The sequence below is a fragment of the Myxocyprinus asiaticus genome, chromosome 11 (genome assembly GCF_019703515.2).
Source record: "Myxocyprinus asiaticus isolate MX2 ecotype Aquarium Trade chromosome 11, UBuf_Myxa_2, whole genome shotgun sequence".
NCBI classification, from domain to species: domain Eukaryota; kingdom Metazoa; phylum Chordata; class Actinopteri; order Cypriniformes; family Catostomidae; genus Myxocyprinus; species Myxocyprinus asiaticus.
Window position 1 is genome coordinate 49,530,001 of NC_059354.1, and position 15,000 is coordinate 49,545,000.

A 15,000-nucleotide genomic window follows, 5' to 3' on the forward strand; every position below is an offset into this window, starting at 1 on the left:
AAAGGATGCAATGAAAGTGAATGAGGCCAACATTGTGCCTAACGTCTCCTTTTGGGTTCCACAGAAACAAGAAAGTCATGTGGGTTTAGAACAACATTTTTTGGGGGTAAACTACTTCATTCCTTTAATAGTTTTATTTAGACAAATCAGTGAAGATTTGTAATAGTGGCCATTTAACTGTTATCGGTCATAATATGAAAATGTCTCAGCATTGGGCTAAATTTCAATATCGGTTAATCCCTAATTGCACCACCTGGAATAAGCTGCACTATTCCATTAGATCTTCCTGCTGGGTTTTTAATAACACAGTAGAGATTATTGTGCAAATATTCTGCTGTGACTTTGGGGATGTGCAGCGTACAAAGCATATAAATCCTGTTGTTCTCTTCCATGCTGATACAAGAAACACAAAAACAGGGACAAATGCATTAATTTTATGAGGAGCTAGTGACATCCATAATGATGAGCTTTATAAGGAATTTCAAACTGTGTACATGCACAAAGGCTAATTTTTAGAGGGTAACCCTTGTTCTGCGAGATGAGATTTGTATTTGCTGATACCGAGGTTAGAGTTAAGGTAATCTTGCATACTGTAGACAGACTTTAACCCTTGTGCGTCAATATAAATAAGAGATCCTTAGAGGACAAAAATGTCCATAATAATATTATATATTAATATTATTTTCCACTTTCATGCAGTCCTGATCATAACAACCAAATATTCATTCATTTTCAGGATATTAACCCTTTAAATGGAAGTTTGTTTATATAATGCCACTGTTGTTTTTTATGAAAAAAAAAATAATAATTGGGGGGGGGGGGTTATCACAGTCTGAGATATGTCAATGATTAGCAGATGTCCCAAAGGTCGCACAAGGGTTAAACATTAAGACCGGTCCAGACTGCAGTTTATTCTGGACAAGAACCATCCACTTAAGACAGGAAGAGACCATATCATATAAAGCGACCAATCAGAGTTGACATATTTTGTATTTACATGCCATTAAAAAAAATAATAATTGGGGGGGGGGGGTTATCACAGTCTGAGATATGTCAATGATTAGCAGCAACATTGATTTTGATGCATTATTATTTTTTGTGCAGTGTCAGATACAAATTAAAAAATAAAAGCTCACACTCAGGACCATAGAGGACAAAAATGTCAGCGTCAAAAAACTGCCATAAAATATTATATATTAATATTATTTTACACTTTCAGTGACCTGATCATATCTACCAAATATTCATTCATTTTCAGGATTTTAACCCTTTAAATGCCAGTTTGTTTATGTAATGCCACTGTTGTTTTTACACACACACACACACACACACACACACATGTTGGTGCGGCTATCCATAGACATAATGATTTTTATACTGTACGAACTATAGATTCTATCCCCTAACCCTACCCCTAAACCTAACCCTCACAAAAAACTTTCTGCACTTTTATATAAAAAAAAAAAAAAAAACATTGTTTAGTATAAGCGATTTGAATTATGGGGACACTAGAAATGTCCTCACAAACCAGTTTGTAACCTAAAAAAATGTCCTTGTAAACCACCCAAACCCGCCCACACACACACACACACACACACACACACACACACACACACACACACAACACACACAAAACACACTCTGACATCCATACCAACACACACACACAATTTTAGCGGCATTATTTATTAAATTGTCCTGCAGTGCTCTATAATACAGCAAACAGAAAATAGGGGAAAAGTATGTATTTGCTCCATAGGCTACACATGAGAAAAATGGCGCCATCTGGTTGAAAATATTAAAAATGTACATTTTGAAGCCAGGGCTCCAGAATGAAAGCATAATATTCTATAATTCATGATTTTATGCTTTAATGGCACTGGGATCAAATATTGTTTTAATGGGTTTCAATGGGCACATTTTTGTCCAGAAGGTCCTGAGTGTGACTATTTTGTGTACACAGTGTATTATAGATGTATTATAGGAACTGAGGTTGAAATATCAAAATTCCCCCAAAAATACACACCTTTGGAAAAATTTATGCCGTTGGCATTAACAGCCAAAATGATGGAAAAAACAAAAATGAAAAAGACAAAAATGTCCCAAAAGTCGCACAAGGGTTAAACATTAAGACCGGTCCAGACTGCAGTTTATTCTGGACAAGAACCATCCACTTAAGACAGGAAGAGACCATATCATATAAAGCGACCAATCAGAGTTGACATATTTTGTTTTTACATGCCATTTAGAGCCTTGTTTATCTGAAATAGTAGATATGACGATAATAGACCAAAAGAAAAAATAAAAACTGGGAAGGTCACTCCTTGAACGATTTCGCTGTCCAACGGCAGGGGGGGTTGGGTGGTAGGCTAGTCCCCCTCCACAAAAGTTGCTTTGCACCATCCAATCAGATTTAATCTGGCAATTGCAGAAATATACAGTACATCAGGCGGTCAGTGAACAGACTGTTGATGCCAGTTTGTGACTTTGGTTACGGCTAGGTTTGGGTTAAACAGTGTAACGCACAGACTTTTCGCAGAACAAAGGTTACCATCTAGACATTACATACACAGAAGTGCAAATGTTTCTTGTGTCCTTACGTGAAGTCGTAGAACTTTAGATCTAGAGATTCGCTTAGAGATTCACTTAACCAATACATCAATATTTCCCCTGTGTTGTTCTTCCCAATAAGTGCTTTACAGGTGAGTTCAAAACTTTCACCTGTGGTGACACACATATTAATGGACTATTAAAGTAAAAAGATTAAAAATGTGAAATAAAACTGCAATAAAATAAATACATTTCATTAAAAATACAAAAACACTGAGATTATAAAAATAATAATCATCATCACTCACCAAGTGTTACGGTGTGCGTTTCATTCTTAGGGAAGATAATTGTGGGTGGCGTCACTCCTATGAACATTACAAGCACACACATTAGCCAACATTAAACCACACACAGAACTCTCTTTTGTTTATATTTGACCTTTCCACCCCACCACATACTGCCATCTAGTGCTTAGCGCTTTGGAAGTTACTTTGAAATGGCACCAGCCCAAACTACAAGTTACTCATAATTTAATTTTGTCAAGCTACCCTTAAGAAAACGTTGTTATTTACAATAGAAGCTTCTAATAAAGAATTGCTTAACTACACTGACGTTTTTGGGGTGAGGATATTGAAGCTATTTAAAGGGATAGTTCACCCAAAAATTATAATTCTCTCATCATTTACTCCCCCTCATGCCATCCCAGATGTGTATGACTTTCATTCTTCGGCAGAACACAAATGATGATTTTTAGAAGAATATTTCAGCTCTGTAGGTCCATACAATGCAAGTGAATGGGTGCCAAAATTTTAAAGGGAAGGGAATGCAAAACTTGTCCTGAGAGAAAGCAATCTATTGCAAGGGAACAAAAACTATTACACTTTTCTTTTTTTTTCAATTTGGAATGCCCAATTCCCAATGCGCTCTAAGTCCTTGTGGTGGCGTAGTGGCTCACCTCAATCCAGGTGGTGGAGGACGAATCTCAGTAGCATCCGTGTCTGAGACCGTCAATCCGCGCATCTTATCACGTGGCTTGTTGAGCGCGTTACCGCGGAGACGTAGCACGTGTGGAGGCTTCACGCTATTCTCTGCGGCATCCACGCACAACTCACCATGTGCCCCATTGAGAGCGAGAACCACATTATAGCGACCACGCGGAGGTTACCTCATGTGACTCTACCCTCCTTAGCAACCGTGCCAATTTGGTTGCTTAGGACACCTGGATGGAGTCACTCAGCACGCCCTGGATTCGAACTCGCGACTCCAGGTGTGGTAGTCAGCGTCTTTACTCGCTAAGCTACCCAGGCCCCAACAACGGCAAATCTTTAAACACAACGGTAAGTCAGAAAAAACAACAAGGCGAAACGGAAAGGGCAGGTACCATGGCTTCTTACCTGATTAGTTGTGTGGAAGATACCTAGCCCTTTTTCATGGTTGGCTTGCTGATTATTTCAAAAATAATAAAAAAGACAATACAAATACAAAAGCTCACTGGCTGAAAAACTCATTTGGAGTGGTTTCTCATTCAGTAAATAGTAACGGGACACTTTAGAACTGAGAGCAAAAAGAGCGTGCGGGATAAAGTTAGGTTTAGGTACGATATTGACCTGTGGTGTCTAAAAGTCCACAACCTGTGCTAAAATGTTGGTGATGTCCAAGTGTTCATTCAGCTGACTTGCATGTCCTAACTTAAACACTATTATATATTTATACTGTATAAAGAAAACATCCAAATTATAAAAGGTTCCAGCTGCTGCCAATAGATAGATTGACTGGTTGTAGTAGGCTGCCAGTGGTGTGCATGACTAACTTGATGAATTTTAACGATTTATTTAAAAATAATAATTGAATACTATATTTTATTAATTGCACATACTGGGAAAATCTCACCTAATGTCAGCCTTTCCATTAGCAGCCTACTGCAACCTTTAGAATGTGAAAATGCTTTTTTAATAATAGTGTTTGTTATGTTAGAATGGCAGGTCAATTGAATTAATGTTTGGACATAACACCGACATTGTAGCGCAATTTGTGGACTTTTTAAACGGTTCCTTATCCACCATAGGTGAATATCTTACCTTAAACTAACTTTATCCTGCTCGCTGTTTTTGCACCATGTCTCCCGTTACTGTTTTACTGAGTGAGAAACCTTGTGTGTTTTTTTGTTGTTTTGTTAGTAGTATTATTTTACTACAAATATCATAGTTAAAATATGGCAATTGTCGTAAAACCAAAAAGTTTTCCTAAGAGATGGATAAAGCTAAAAAACAATTCCCTCCCTGTCCTCTAATGGGCTCCACACTTTCTAGATTGAGTATTGTGCTTCTTTTCGTGAAACAGTTAAACAGTGCGATGCCTATGGTTGTGTTTACCATCATCTAAGGAGTGACTTTTAATTTGTGTGGTCTGGGCAGTAGAGTATTTTTGCCCATCTAAAGTGAACGTCACAAAGCAAGTATACAGTCCATCCATCTCTGATGATCTGTTGATCAGGAGAATCCTACTGTTAGTCACATTAAATGGGCTGCAGTTCTACAGAGGGAGAAAAACAAGATTTGTTTAACCAAGAGATGATTAAATGCAGGTCTATATGGTCACGTTCACCGTTCACAGTTACACGTGACACTAACATGCGTTTCGTGTCTGAATAGTATCTGGATATTCGTCTCCAGTGTGACTATATCGCACTTACATACAGTACTGCATCAGAGGTTGCATCAACCAAAACATTTCCGTCATCTATCAAAGGCTTGTTAACGCCAGGTGTAAAAGGGGCCAAAGAGTTTGATCATTTACGGGAGTGACAACTGCAATTTAGGGCGTATTAACTCTTGATGAAAATAGTTATATGCAAATATAACATGTTATCTTCCATGATGCTAATAATGCTTGGCAGCGAGCTGCATTTGATGCGGCTCATGAAAATAAAAAGCAGGAGGTGGCTGAAATTTCTTTGACAAATGCAGTACAACATGTGACAGCATGTGGCCTGACAAACCAGATTAATTTACACTTCAGTCTCAAACAACCTCTTGATCCATCTTGGAGAGCATTTACACTTGGTCTATTCATGACTGGATAGCTATATGGCCAGTAAAATGCTTGACTATGTGTAAAGGGGTTTTACTTCTGCATTTCAATGCAGTTGTAACTCCCAAACATTGCAGTGTGTACATGGCCCATAAGCAGCCATAGCTAAAGCTCTTGATATGATAAGCGTATGATGCGTCATTCACAGTTCTGTAATGTCATGTCTTACCTTGAACCAGGTGATTTGATATTGTGGGTCTAAGTCAAAGATGTGATTCAAGTTACAATGTAGTTCATTTGTGCTCTTTGTGATGCCTTCTCTGTCCCAACGAGGGCATGTTCCATTCACAACGGAGACCATAAAGATGGTTTCCCAGGTTTCATTGCCTTTTCTGCCATATAGAACACAAAAGGAACAACAGTCTGGATGAAAGACCGGCCACAGCGCAATACTGGACACAAAACATACAGTTTGTCACAAAGACATTTTAACATGATGATTTTTGTCATGAAAGAACTTTACAAACATAGTAATAAAAATAATGTATCATAGGACCCCTTTTAATAGTTCAGTTACTGCATTAAGAACAACACTGACGGAACATGCATACCCTTGGCATTTGTGGTAAAATCAGTAAGCTCCATTATTCAGAACGTACAAATTATCAGGCACTTTTTGAACTGCATCTATACCTGCTGAAACAGGAGTAATCTCCACTGTGGGAGGACTCAGCAGGTAGAAACCACAGTGCGTTGTGTTTAATGTTTATTCCGGTGACGTTTTCCAAGCTGCGACCCGTCTTTAGACTCCAGCTCACACTCACATTCTGCATTTCATGTTCTCTGTTGCATTCAAGTTTAAATGCAAGACCAGCAATGAAGTGGTGTGTTATGAGATCTGAGGTCATCGACTTCCCTTGAAGAGGAAAAAAAGAAATAACAATAAAATGTGTTATTATGGAATTGATAATAAATTCAACAATAAAGGTTAGAGAGGGACTGAGGTGCCGGAAAAAAGTTTGTGATGTCATGATATGGTGATGGCTTAGCTCATAAATATTAATTATAAATATATACCATAATAAAATGCAATTATATAATATAATGTTCCTGTAGCTCCACTGGTCTAATCAAATTTGATGGGTCATGCAGGGACTGGTCAGTTATTGGTTTTCACCATCTTGTTAAATATATTTTATATATATATGTATAAACTGTACAAATGTAAAGTTTAAAGAGATTTAAACAAATTTAACATTGAATGTTTTCTGATTTGCCCATCAATGTTTCATTTATTCCATCAGTGTTGAGCCGGGAAATAGGTCGGTCAATATACAGTATATCATACAACTTTCTTTTTTTTTCCTGATCAGTGAAAAAGTTATCTTTACCTGTTTAAAATACAATGAGGTGTTAAGAAATAATTATCCCAAAAATGAAAACCTGCATGACGTCCTTTCTTCCATGGAACACAAAAAGACATGTTAGGCAGAATGTTAGTCTCAGTCACCATTTAGTTTAATGGAAGAAAGAAAGTCATACGGGTAAGTCAAGATATAATTCATTCATTTTCATATACAGTTGAAGTCAGAAGTTTACATACACCTTGGCCAAATACATTTAAACTCAGTTTTTCACAATTCCTGACATTTAATCATAGAAAACCACAGATTGGGATGATGTTCTTCAGCTTGCAAGCCTCACCCTTTTCCTTCAAACATAACGATGGTCATTATGGCCAAACAGGTCAATTTTTGTTTCATCAGACCAGAGGACATTTCTCCAAAACGTAAGATCTTTGTCCCCATGTGCACTTGCAAACTGTATTCTGGCTTTTTTATGGCAGTTTTGGAGCAGTGGCTTCTTCCTTGCTAAGCAGCCTTTCAGGTTATGTCGATATAGGACTCGTTTTACTGTGGATATAGATACTTGTCTACCTGTTTCCTCCAGCATCTTCACAAGGTCCTTTGCTGTTGTTCTGGGATTGATTTGCACTTTTCACACCAAACTACGTTCATCTCTATGAGACAGAATGCATCTCCTTCCTGAGCGGTATGATGGCTGTGTGGTCCCATGGTGTTTATGCTTGTGTACTATTGTTTGTACAGTTGAACGTGGTACCTTCAGGTGTTTGGAAATTGCTCCCAAGGATGAACCAGACTTGTGGAGGTCCACAATTTTTTTTTTCTGAGGTCTTGGCTGATTTCTTTTGATTTTCCCATGATGTCAAGCAAAGAGGCACTGAGTTTGAAGGTAGGCCTTAAAATACATCCACAGGTACACCTCCAATTCAGTACACCTCCTATCAGAAGCTTATTGTCTAATTGTCTAAAGGCTTGACATCATTTTCTGGAATTTTCCAAGCTGCTTAAAGGCACAGTTAACTTAGTGTATGTAAACGTCTGACCCACTGGAATTGTGATATAGTCAATTAAAAGTGAAACAATCTGTCTAGAAATAATTGTTGGAAAAATTACTCGTGTCATGCACAAAGTAGATGTCCTAAACGACTTGCCAAAACTATAGTTTGCTAATATTAAATCTGTGGAGTGGTTAAAAAACTGACTTCAACAACTGTATATAACTATACATATATATATATATACAGGTGCATCTCAATAAATTAGAATGTCATGGAAAAGTTCATTTATTTCAGTAATTCAACTCAAATTGTGAAACTCGTGTATTAAATAAATTCAATGCACACAGACTGAAGTAGTTTAAGTCTTTGGTTCTTTTAATTGTGATGATTTTGGCTCACATTTAACAAAAACCCACCAATTCACTATCTCAAAAAATTAGAATACATCATAAGACCAATAAAAAAAACAAAAAAATGTATGTTCATTTACTGTATATGTACTCAATACTTGGTAGGGGCTCCTTTTGCTTTAATTACTGCCTCAATTCGGCGTGGCATGGAGGTGATCAGTTTGTGGCACTGCTGAGGTGGTATGGAAGCCCAGGTTTCTTTGACAGTGGCCTTCAGCTCATCTGCATTTTTTGGTCTCTTGTTTCTCATTTTCCTCTTGACAATACCCCATAGATTCTCTATGGGGTTCAGGTCTGGTGAGTTTGCTGGCCAGTCAAGCACACCAACACCATGGTCATTTAACCAACTTTTGGTGCTTTTGGCAGTGTGGGCAGGTGCCAAATCCTGCTGGAAAATGAAATCAGCATCTTTAAAAAGCTGGTCAGCAGAAGGAAGCATGAAGTGCTCCAAAATTTCTTGGTAAACGGGTGCAGTGACTTTGGTTTTCAAAAAACACAATGGACCAACACCAGCAGATGACATTGCATCCCAAATCATCACAGACTGTGGAAACTTAACACTGGACTTCAAGCAGCTTGGGCTATGAGCTTCTCCACCCTTCCTCCAGACTCTAGGACCTTGGTTTCCAAATGAAATACAAAACTTGCTCTCATCTGAAAAGAGGACTTTGGAACACTGTGCAACAGTCCAGTTCTTCTTCTCCTTAGCCCAGGTAAGACGCCTCTGACGTTGTCTGTGGTTCAGGAGTGGCTTATCAAGAGGAATACGACAACTGTAGCCAAATTCCTTGACATGTCTGTGTGTGGTGGCTCTTGATGCCTTGACCCCAGCCTCAGTCCATTCCTTGTGAAGTTCACCCAAATTCTTGAATCGATTTTGCTTGACAATCATAAGGCTGCGGTTCTCTCGGTTGGTTGTGCATCTTTTTCTTCCACACTTTTTCCTTCCACTCAACTTTCTGTTAACATGCTTGGATACAGCACTCTGTGAACAGCCAGCTTCTTTAGCAATGAATGTTTGTGGCTTACCCTCCTTGTGAAGGGTGTCAATGATTGTCTTCTGGACAACTGTCAGATCAGCAGTCTTCCCCATGATTGTGTAGCCTAGTGAACCAAACTGAGAGACCATTTTGAAGGCTCAGGAAACCTTTGCAGGTGTTTTGAGCTGATTAGCTGATTGACATGTCACCATATTCTAATTTTTTGAGATAGTGAATTGGTGGGTTTTTGTTAAATGTGAGCCAAAATCATCACAATTAAAAGAACCAAAGACTTAAACTACTTCAGTCTGTGTGCATTGAATTCATTTAATACACGAGTTTCACAATTTGAGTTGAATTACTGAAATAAATGAACTTTTCCAAGACATTCTAATTTATTGAGATGCACCTGTATATATGTATATATATATATATATATATATAGAAGTCACTCCTGTTCTATGTTCTCTCAGTGTCTTCTTCATCGCTAGCTGACTCTATTTATTTTTTTATTTTTTTATCATCCTTTTAAGTTTCACAGGTGTTTTTTTTAAAGTTCAGTAGCCACAATTAGGTGAGAAGAAAAAACCTGTTTTTGAGGTCAGTATCTAAACAGTCTTTGAAACTGAACTGGTGAAATGCATAATTTACACATTTGTTAACCACAGAACAAATAACACTTTAACACCTTCATGGTCTTATCGACAACATAACGGTCTCAGGCAATGTTTGGAACGGCATGCCAAACTTCCTTCTACAATTACTGTAGTAAATATTACATAAACTGTGCATATAATTTAAATTTTTAGTATACACAGAATACCCAGACAAATTAAATTAGGCAAAATAAGCAGTACCATTGCAAATAAAATATAAACTCACCACAGAATGTTTTTTGGTGCTGTAAAATCTGCATCGTTGCTTACACAGCCATTTAACTGGACATGTGACATCGGGAATATGTATAGTGTGGAATCGGCACTGTTAAAACTAACCCATGTTACAATCATCAACAGTTTCCCTTATGTAAAAACCTATTATAGACAGAGGTAAAGACCATACCTCATCCATCCTACTATAGTAGCTCCGCTCACTGAAAAGACTGAATAATAAAACTCCCTAAAAGCTTGTTGTTTCAATCCTTAACGGTAAAGGTTGCAGGATGGGTGCAAAGCAGTTAAAGGAATTGCTCAAAATTACAAAAATATTATTTACTCATCCTCATGCTGTTCCAAACCCAGCATAGGGAAAGATTTTGAGTAAATAATGCCTTAATCTTCCGTCTGTTCCTCACACAAAACTACCGTATAACTTCTGAAGACTTGGAAAATAGAATCACACGGACTATGTTTATGGTATTTTTATCCGGGTTCAATAAAAGTTGAGTTCAATCGGCAGCATTTGTGGCATAAAGTTGATTACTACAAAAATGTATTTTGACTCGTCCCTCATTTTCTTTAAAAAAATCTGGGTTACAGTGAGGCACTTACAATGGAAGTGAATGGGGCCAATTTTTGGAGGGTTTAAAAGGCTGCAATATAAACCGCAATGTCCTCTGCCATTTTGTCCTCTCCAATGTGGAAAGTCTGGTAAGAGGTAAACGCCTTGAGTTTGTGTAATTAATCAGTCTGTTGTGTCTCTCAGCTGTGATGAGCCTTAATGCTGAAGTTGTTCGTTTAAAGCCATTTAAAGATATTTCATAGCTTTAGTAGTGTAGTAGTAATACGAGCGATCACAGAGTGCTGATGAATGAAAACACTGACTGAGCTGACTCACTTCATGTCATCAACTGGCTCATATTACACACAAAAATGATCTTTTGCCTCCACCTGCTGGCTAACATATGTAATGTCACAATATTAAGTGTAAAGAGACATACAGTATCTCTAAACACATCTGCACTGCTCTTACACTTTAGTTTAGAATGGCACGAACACAAGCGGAGTGATACACAGTGAAGCGTCCGAGTGCTGATGGTGTGAGACCATCAATACTCATGGAAAGTCTCTCGTCCAATCAGATTCAAGGACCGGAACTAACTGTTGTATGTGTATATATATATATATATATATATATATATATATATATATATATATATATATATGTGTGTGTGTGTGTGTATGTGTGTGTGTGTGTGTGTGTGTAAATAAATGCTTACAATAATTCTTCTGTTAAAACTTGTGTATTAAAACTAATAAAAACACAATTTTTACCGCTGTTTTAGGGTTTGCAGCGTTACATCATCATGACAATTAAGTTGTATAATTGGCTATAACTTTACACAGATGTGGTTAGTAAGTGATTTTATCACCGTAAAATCATGTTAACACACATATTGTTTATGTCTTGTGTCCATACTTTTGAAACAGTGAGTATTTGTCATGTGTATTCTGTTGATTCATGTCTTTTATTTTGAAATGTTTAGTTCCTGTTTCCCTTGTCATGTGATTCCTGTTTTCCCTCCATGTTCATGTGTCATGTTTTCATTGGTTTATTGTTTAATTATCTTGTTATCAGTTCTGTTTGTTCATTGGTTTATGTTCCCCCATGTCCATGTATTTAAGCCTCATGTTTTCCATTGTGTTGTTGTTAAGTATTGTATGTGATGGTATATGTTTGTCAACCCGTAGTCAACCCGTAGTCAAGCCAAGTCTAGTCCATGTTCATGTTTTGTTTTGTAGTCAGGGTTTTGGTTCACGTTTGTAAATAAACTGCACTTGGGTTCTTCATCTTCACGTCATCTTCGTCATTGTCATCACTGTCAGCAGCCAACAACGTTACAGAATACTTGACCAACCATGAACCCAGCAGTTTTACTTCTGCGCCTACGTCAGGGGAATCGTCCCCTGGAGGACTATGTTGAGGACTTCTGCGGTCTAGCCAGCCAGGTAGACTTTAATGAGGTTGCCCTCAAAGTCTGTTTTAGATTTGGACTGAATGAGTCCATTTCTTTTTTGATGCCTGGCGGTCACAGTTCCCTCAGCCTGGCTCAATATATCGACCTCGCCCTACGGTTCATTGGTTCCCCGTTCACTGTGGGGGAGGCGGATGCCGAGCCAGAGTTCCACGTCATGGCCGCCGCCGAGCCAGAGTTCCACGTCATGGCCGCCGCCGAGCCAGAGTTCCACGTCATGGCCGCCGCCGAGCCAGAGTTCCACGCCACGTCACAGCAACGCCTCGGCCTGCTCCACGCCACGTCACAGCAACGCCTCGGCCTGCTCCACGCCACGTCACAGCCACGCCTGAGCATTGGGACCTGGAGATGATTCCCACCCTTATACCCACCCTTATTTCTCCTGAGCAGGCAAGGGGAACTTTTGGCCCTCCGATCCCGCCTGGACCCTCCGAGCCCTGGACTTCGCCTTGGCCTGTCGGTCCCTCGACATTGCCTCAGCTCAGCGTTCCCTCGGCTCCACTACGGTCCTTCAGCCTGTCGGCTGTGCTGGGGTCCCTCGTCCCTCTGGCTCCTCCTTGGTCTGTCGGTCACCTGGCTCCGCTTTGGCTCTCCGATCCTCTGGCTGCGCCTCGTCCCTCCGATCTGTCAGCTTCACCGGGGACCTCCTTCCCTACGGTTCCACCTTGGTCCTCAGTCCCACCGGCTCCACCTCAGTCTTCCGATCCTTCAGCTCCGCCTTGCTCCTCCGAGCCTCCAGCACCGCCTTGGTCCTCCCTGCCATCGGCTCCACCCTGGCCCTTCGAGTCTTCGGCTACTCTCCGGGCACCACGTTCCATGGCTCCGCCCCTTGAGCCTCTCACGGCTCCACCTTCCATGGCTCCGCCCCTCGAGCCTCTCATGGCTTCACCCCCCCACGGACTTTGCCCTGGTCCCATGCCCCTCACCCTTTCTTGTCACGCCACGGCCCACGCCTCAAGACACCCCCCCCCCCAGCTCCCTACAGAACTTTGAATTTATGTCATGTTTTACGTGTTTTGTTTATGTGTTGGGGTGTCAGGAGCCACCCCTTAGTGGGGGGGATATGTCATGTGTATTCTGTTGATTCATGTCTTTTATTTTGAAATGTTTAGTTCCTGTTTCCCTTGTCATGTGATTCCTGTTTTCCCTCCATGTTCATGTGTCATGTTTTCATTGGTTTGTTTAATTATCTTGTTATCAGTTCTGTTTGTTCATTGGTTTATGTTCCCCCATGTCCATGTATTTAAGCCTCATGTTTTCAATTGTGTAGTTGTCAAGTATTGTATGTGATGGTATATGTTTGGTACGCTGTAGTCAAGTGTAGTCTAGTCTAGTTCACGTTTTGTTTTGTAGTCAGGGTTTTGGTTCACGTTTGTAAATAAACTGCACTTGGGTTCTTCATCTTCACATCATTGTCAGCAGCCAACAACGTTACAGTATTTTAATGTTTACAGATTGACCCCATTGACTTCCATTGTAAGTGTCTCACTGGAACCCAGATTTTTGCTCTTTTTAAAAGAAGAGACTAGTCAAAATTAGCCTAATTTTTGTGGTAATCAACATTATGCCACAGATGCTGTCGATTGAGCTGAACTTGAATTAAACCCGGAATATTCCTTTAAATACCTCGCTCTTGGATGTAATATCCTCACAGTCAACGTGAAAAGAGACTAACCTAAGTGTAGACAGTGCTGAGGAAAACAAACAACGTAAGTTCTTACCTTCAGCACAAAGCACCAACAGTAGAATCCATCGAAAGTAAAATGTGGACAAGCTCGTCTCGGGTTTTTGTGGCTTCAGGAGCATTTTATTACAAACGTCATTCAGGAGCGATCAGGTGAAGAGAGAGTAATCACAAGGCCTGGAAAGTGTCATAAAAAATATGAGACTTTTATTATTCTTAAAATATCTAGTTTTGCGACCCCAGAGACCTCATTCTTCGAGTTTCCGACGCTGTTGACTGAACGACAAAACTAGTTCCACTTCTCCATTTCTCCAAGAACATGACGACACAGAATGACCTGCATCGCTGTTGTCTTTCCAAGCTGTTCTGGGAACGGTGGTTTATGGTAATAAAACTAAACATCACTTTAACGTTCTATGAATGTTCGTTTATAGTCATCAAGAATAAAACCTAAGAATAACCATTAGCAAACGTTCTGTGTCAGTTATAGTTAGACAGAAAACCTCTCTCTAACATTGTGGGAACGTTTGTTTATTGTAATAAAAAATAAAACCTAAGAATAACCATTAGCAAACGTACTGTGTCAGTTATAGTTAGATAGAAAACCTCTCTCTAACGTTATGGGAACGTTGGTTTACTATAATTAAAAAAATACAACCTAAGAATAACCTTTAGCAAACGTTCAGTGTCAGTTATAGTTAGATAGAAAACCTCTCTGTAACGTTATGGGAACGTTCGTTTATTGTAATAAAAATACAACCTAAGAATAACCTTTAGCAAACGTTCAGTGTCAGTTATAGTTAGACGGAAAACCTCTCTCTAACGTTATGGGAACGTTCGTTTATTGTAATAAAAATACAACCTAAGAATAACCATTAGCAAACGTTCAGTGTCAGTTATAGTTAGACAGAAAACGTCTCTCTAACGTTATGGGAACGTTCGTTTATTGTAATAAAAATACAACCTAAGAATAACCTTTAGCAAACGTTCTATGTTCTTGAAAAACTGTAACGTTCTGGGAACATTATAAATGTCGAAAAGTGAAACACATAAAGATCCATCAGGAAATG

At 39.2% G+C, this 15,000-nt stretch overlaps 1 protein-coding gene across 3 annotated transcripts in view; it reads right to left on the bottom strand.

The window, feature by feature from the left end:
• LOC127448253 (interleukin-1 receptor type 1-like) overlaps nt 1-15,000 on the bottom strand; it is a 30,976-nt gene that overhangs the window by 15,079 nt on the left and 897 nt on the right. For all 3 annotated transcript variants that reach the window (XM_051710651.1, XM_051710649.1, XM_051710650.1), the window contains exons 2-8: nt 13,968-14,107; nt 6,274-6,496; nt 5,810-5,972; nt 4,923-5,082; nt 2,859-2,915; nt 2,601-2,721; nt 254-393 (exon numbers count right to left, since the gene is read on the bottom strand). In XM_051710651.1, the coding sequence (XP_051566611.1) occupies nt 254-393; nt 2,601-2,721; nt 2,859-2,915; nt 4,923-5,082; nt 5,810-5,972; nt 6,274-6,496; nt 13,968-14,052 (949 nt within the window). In that variant the 5' untranslated portion in view covers nt 14,053-14,107. The remainder of the gene's footprint in view (nt 1-253; nt 394-2,600; nt 2,722-2,858; nt 2,916-4,922; nt 5,083-5,809; nt 5,973-6,273; nt 6,497-13,967; nt 14,108-15,000) is intronic.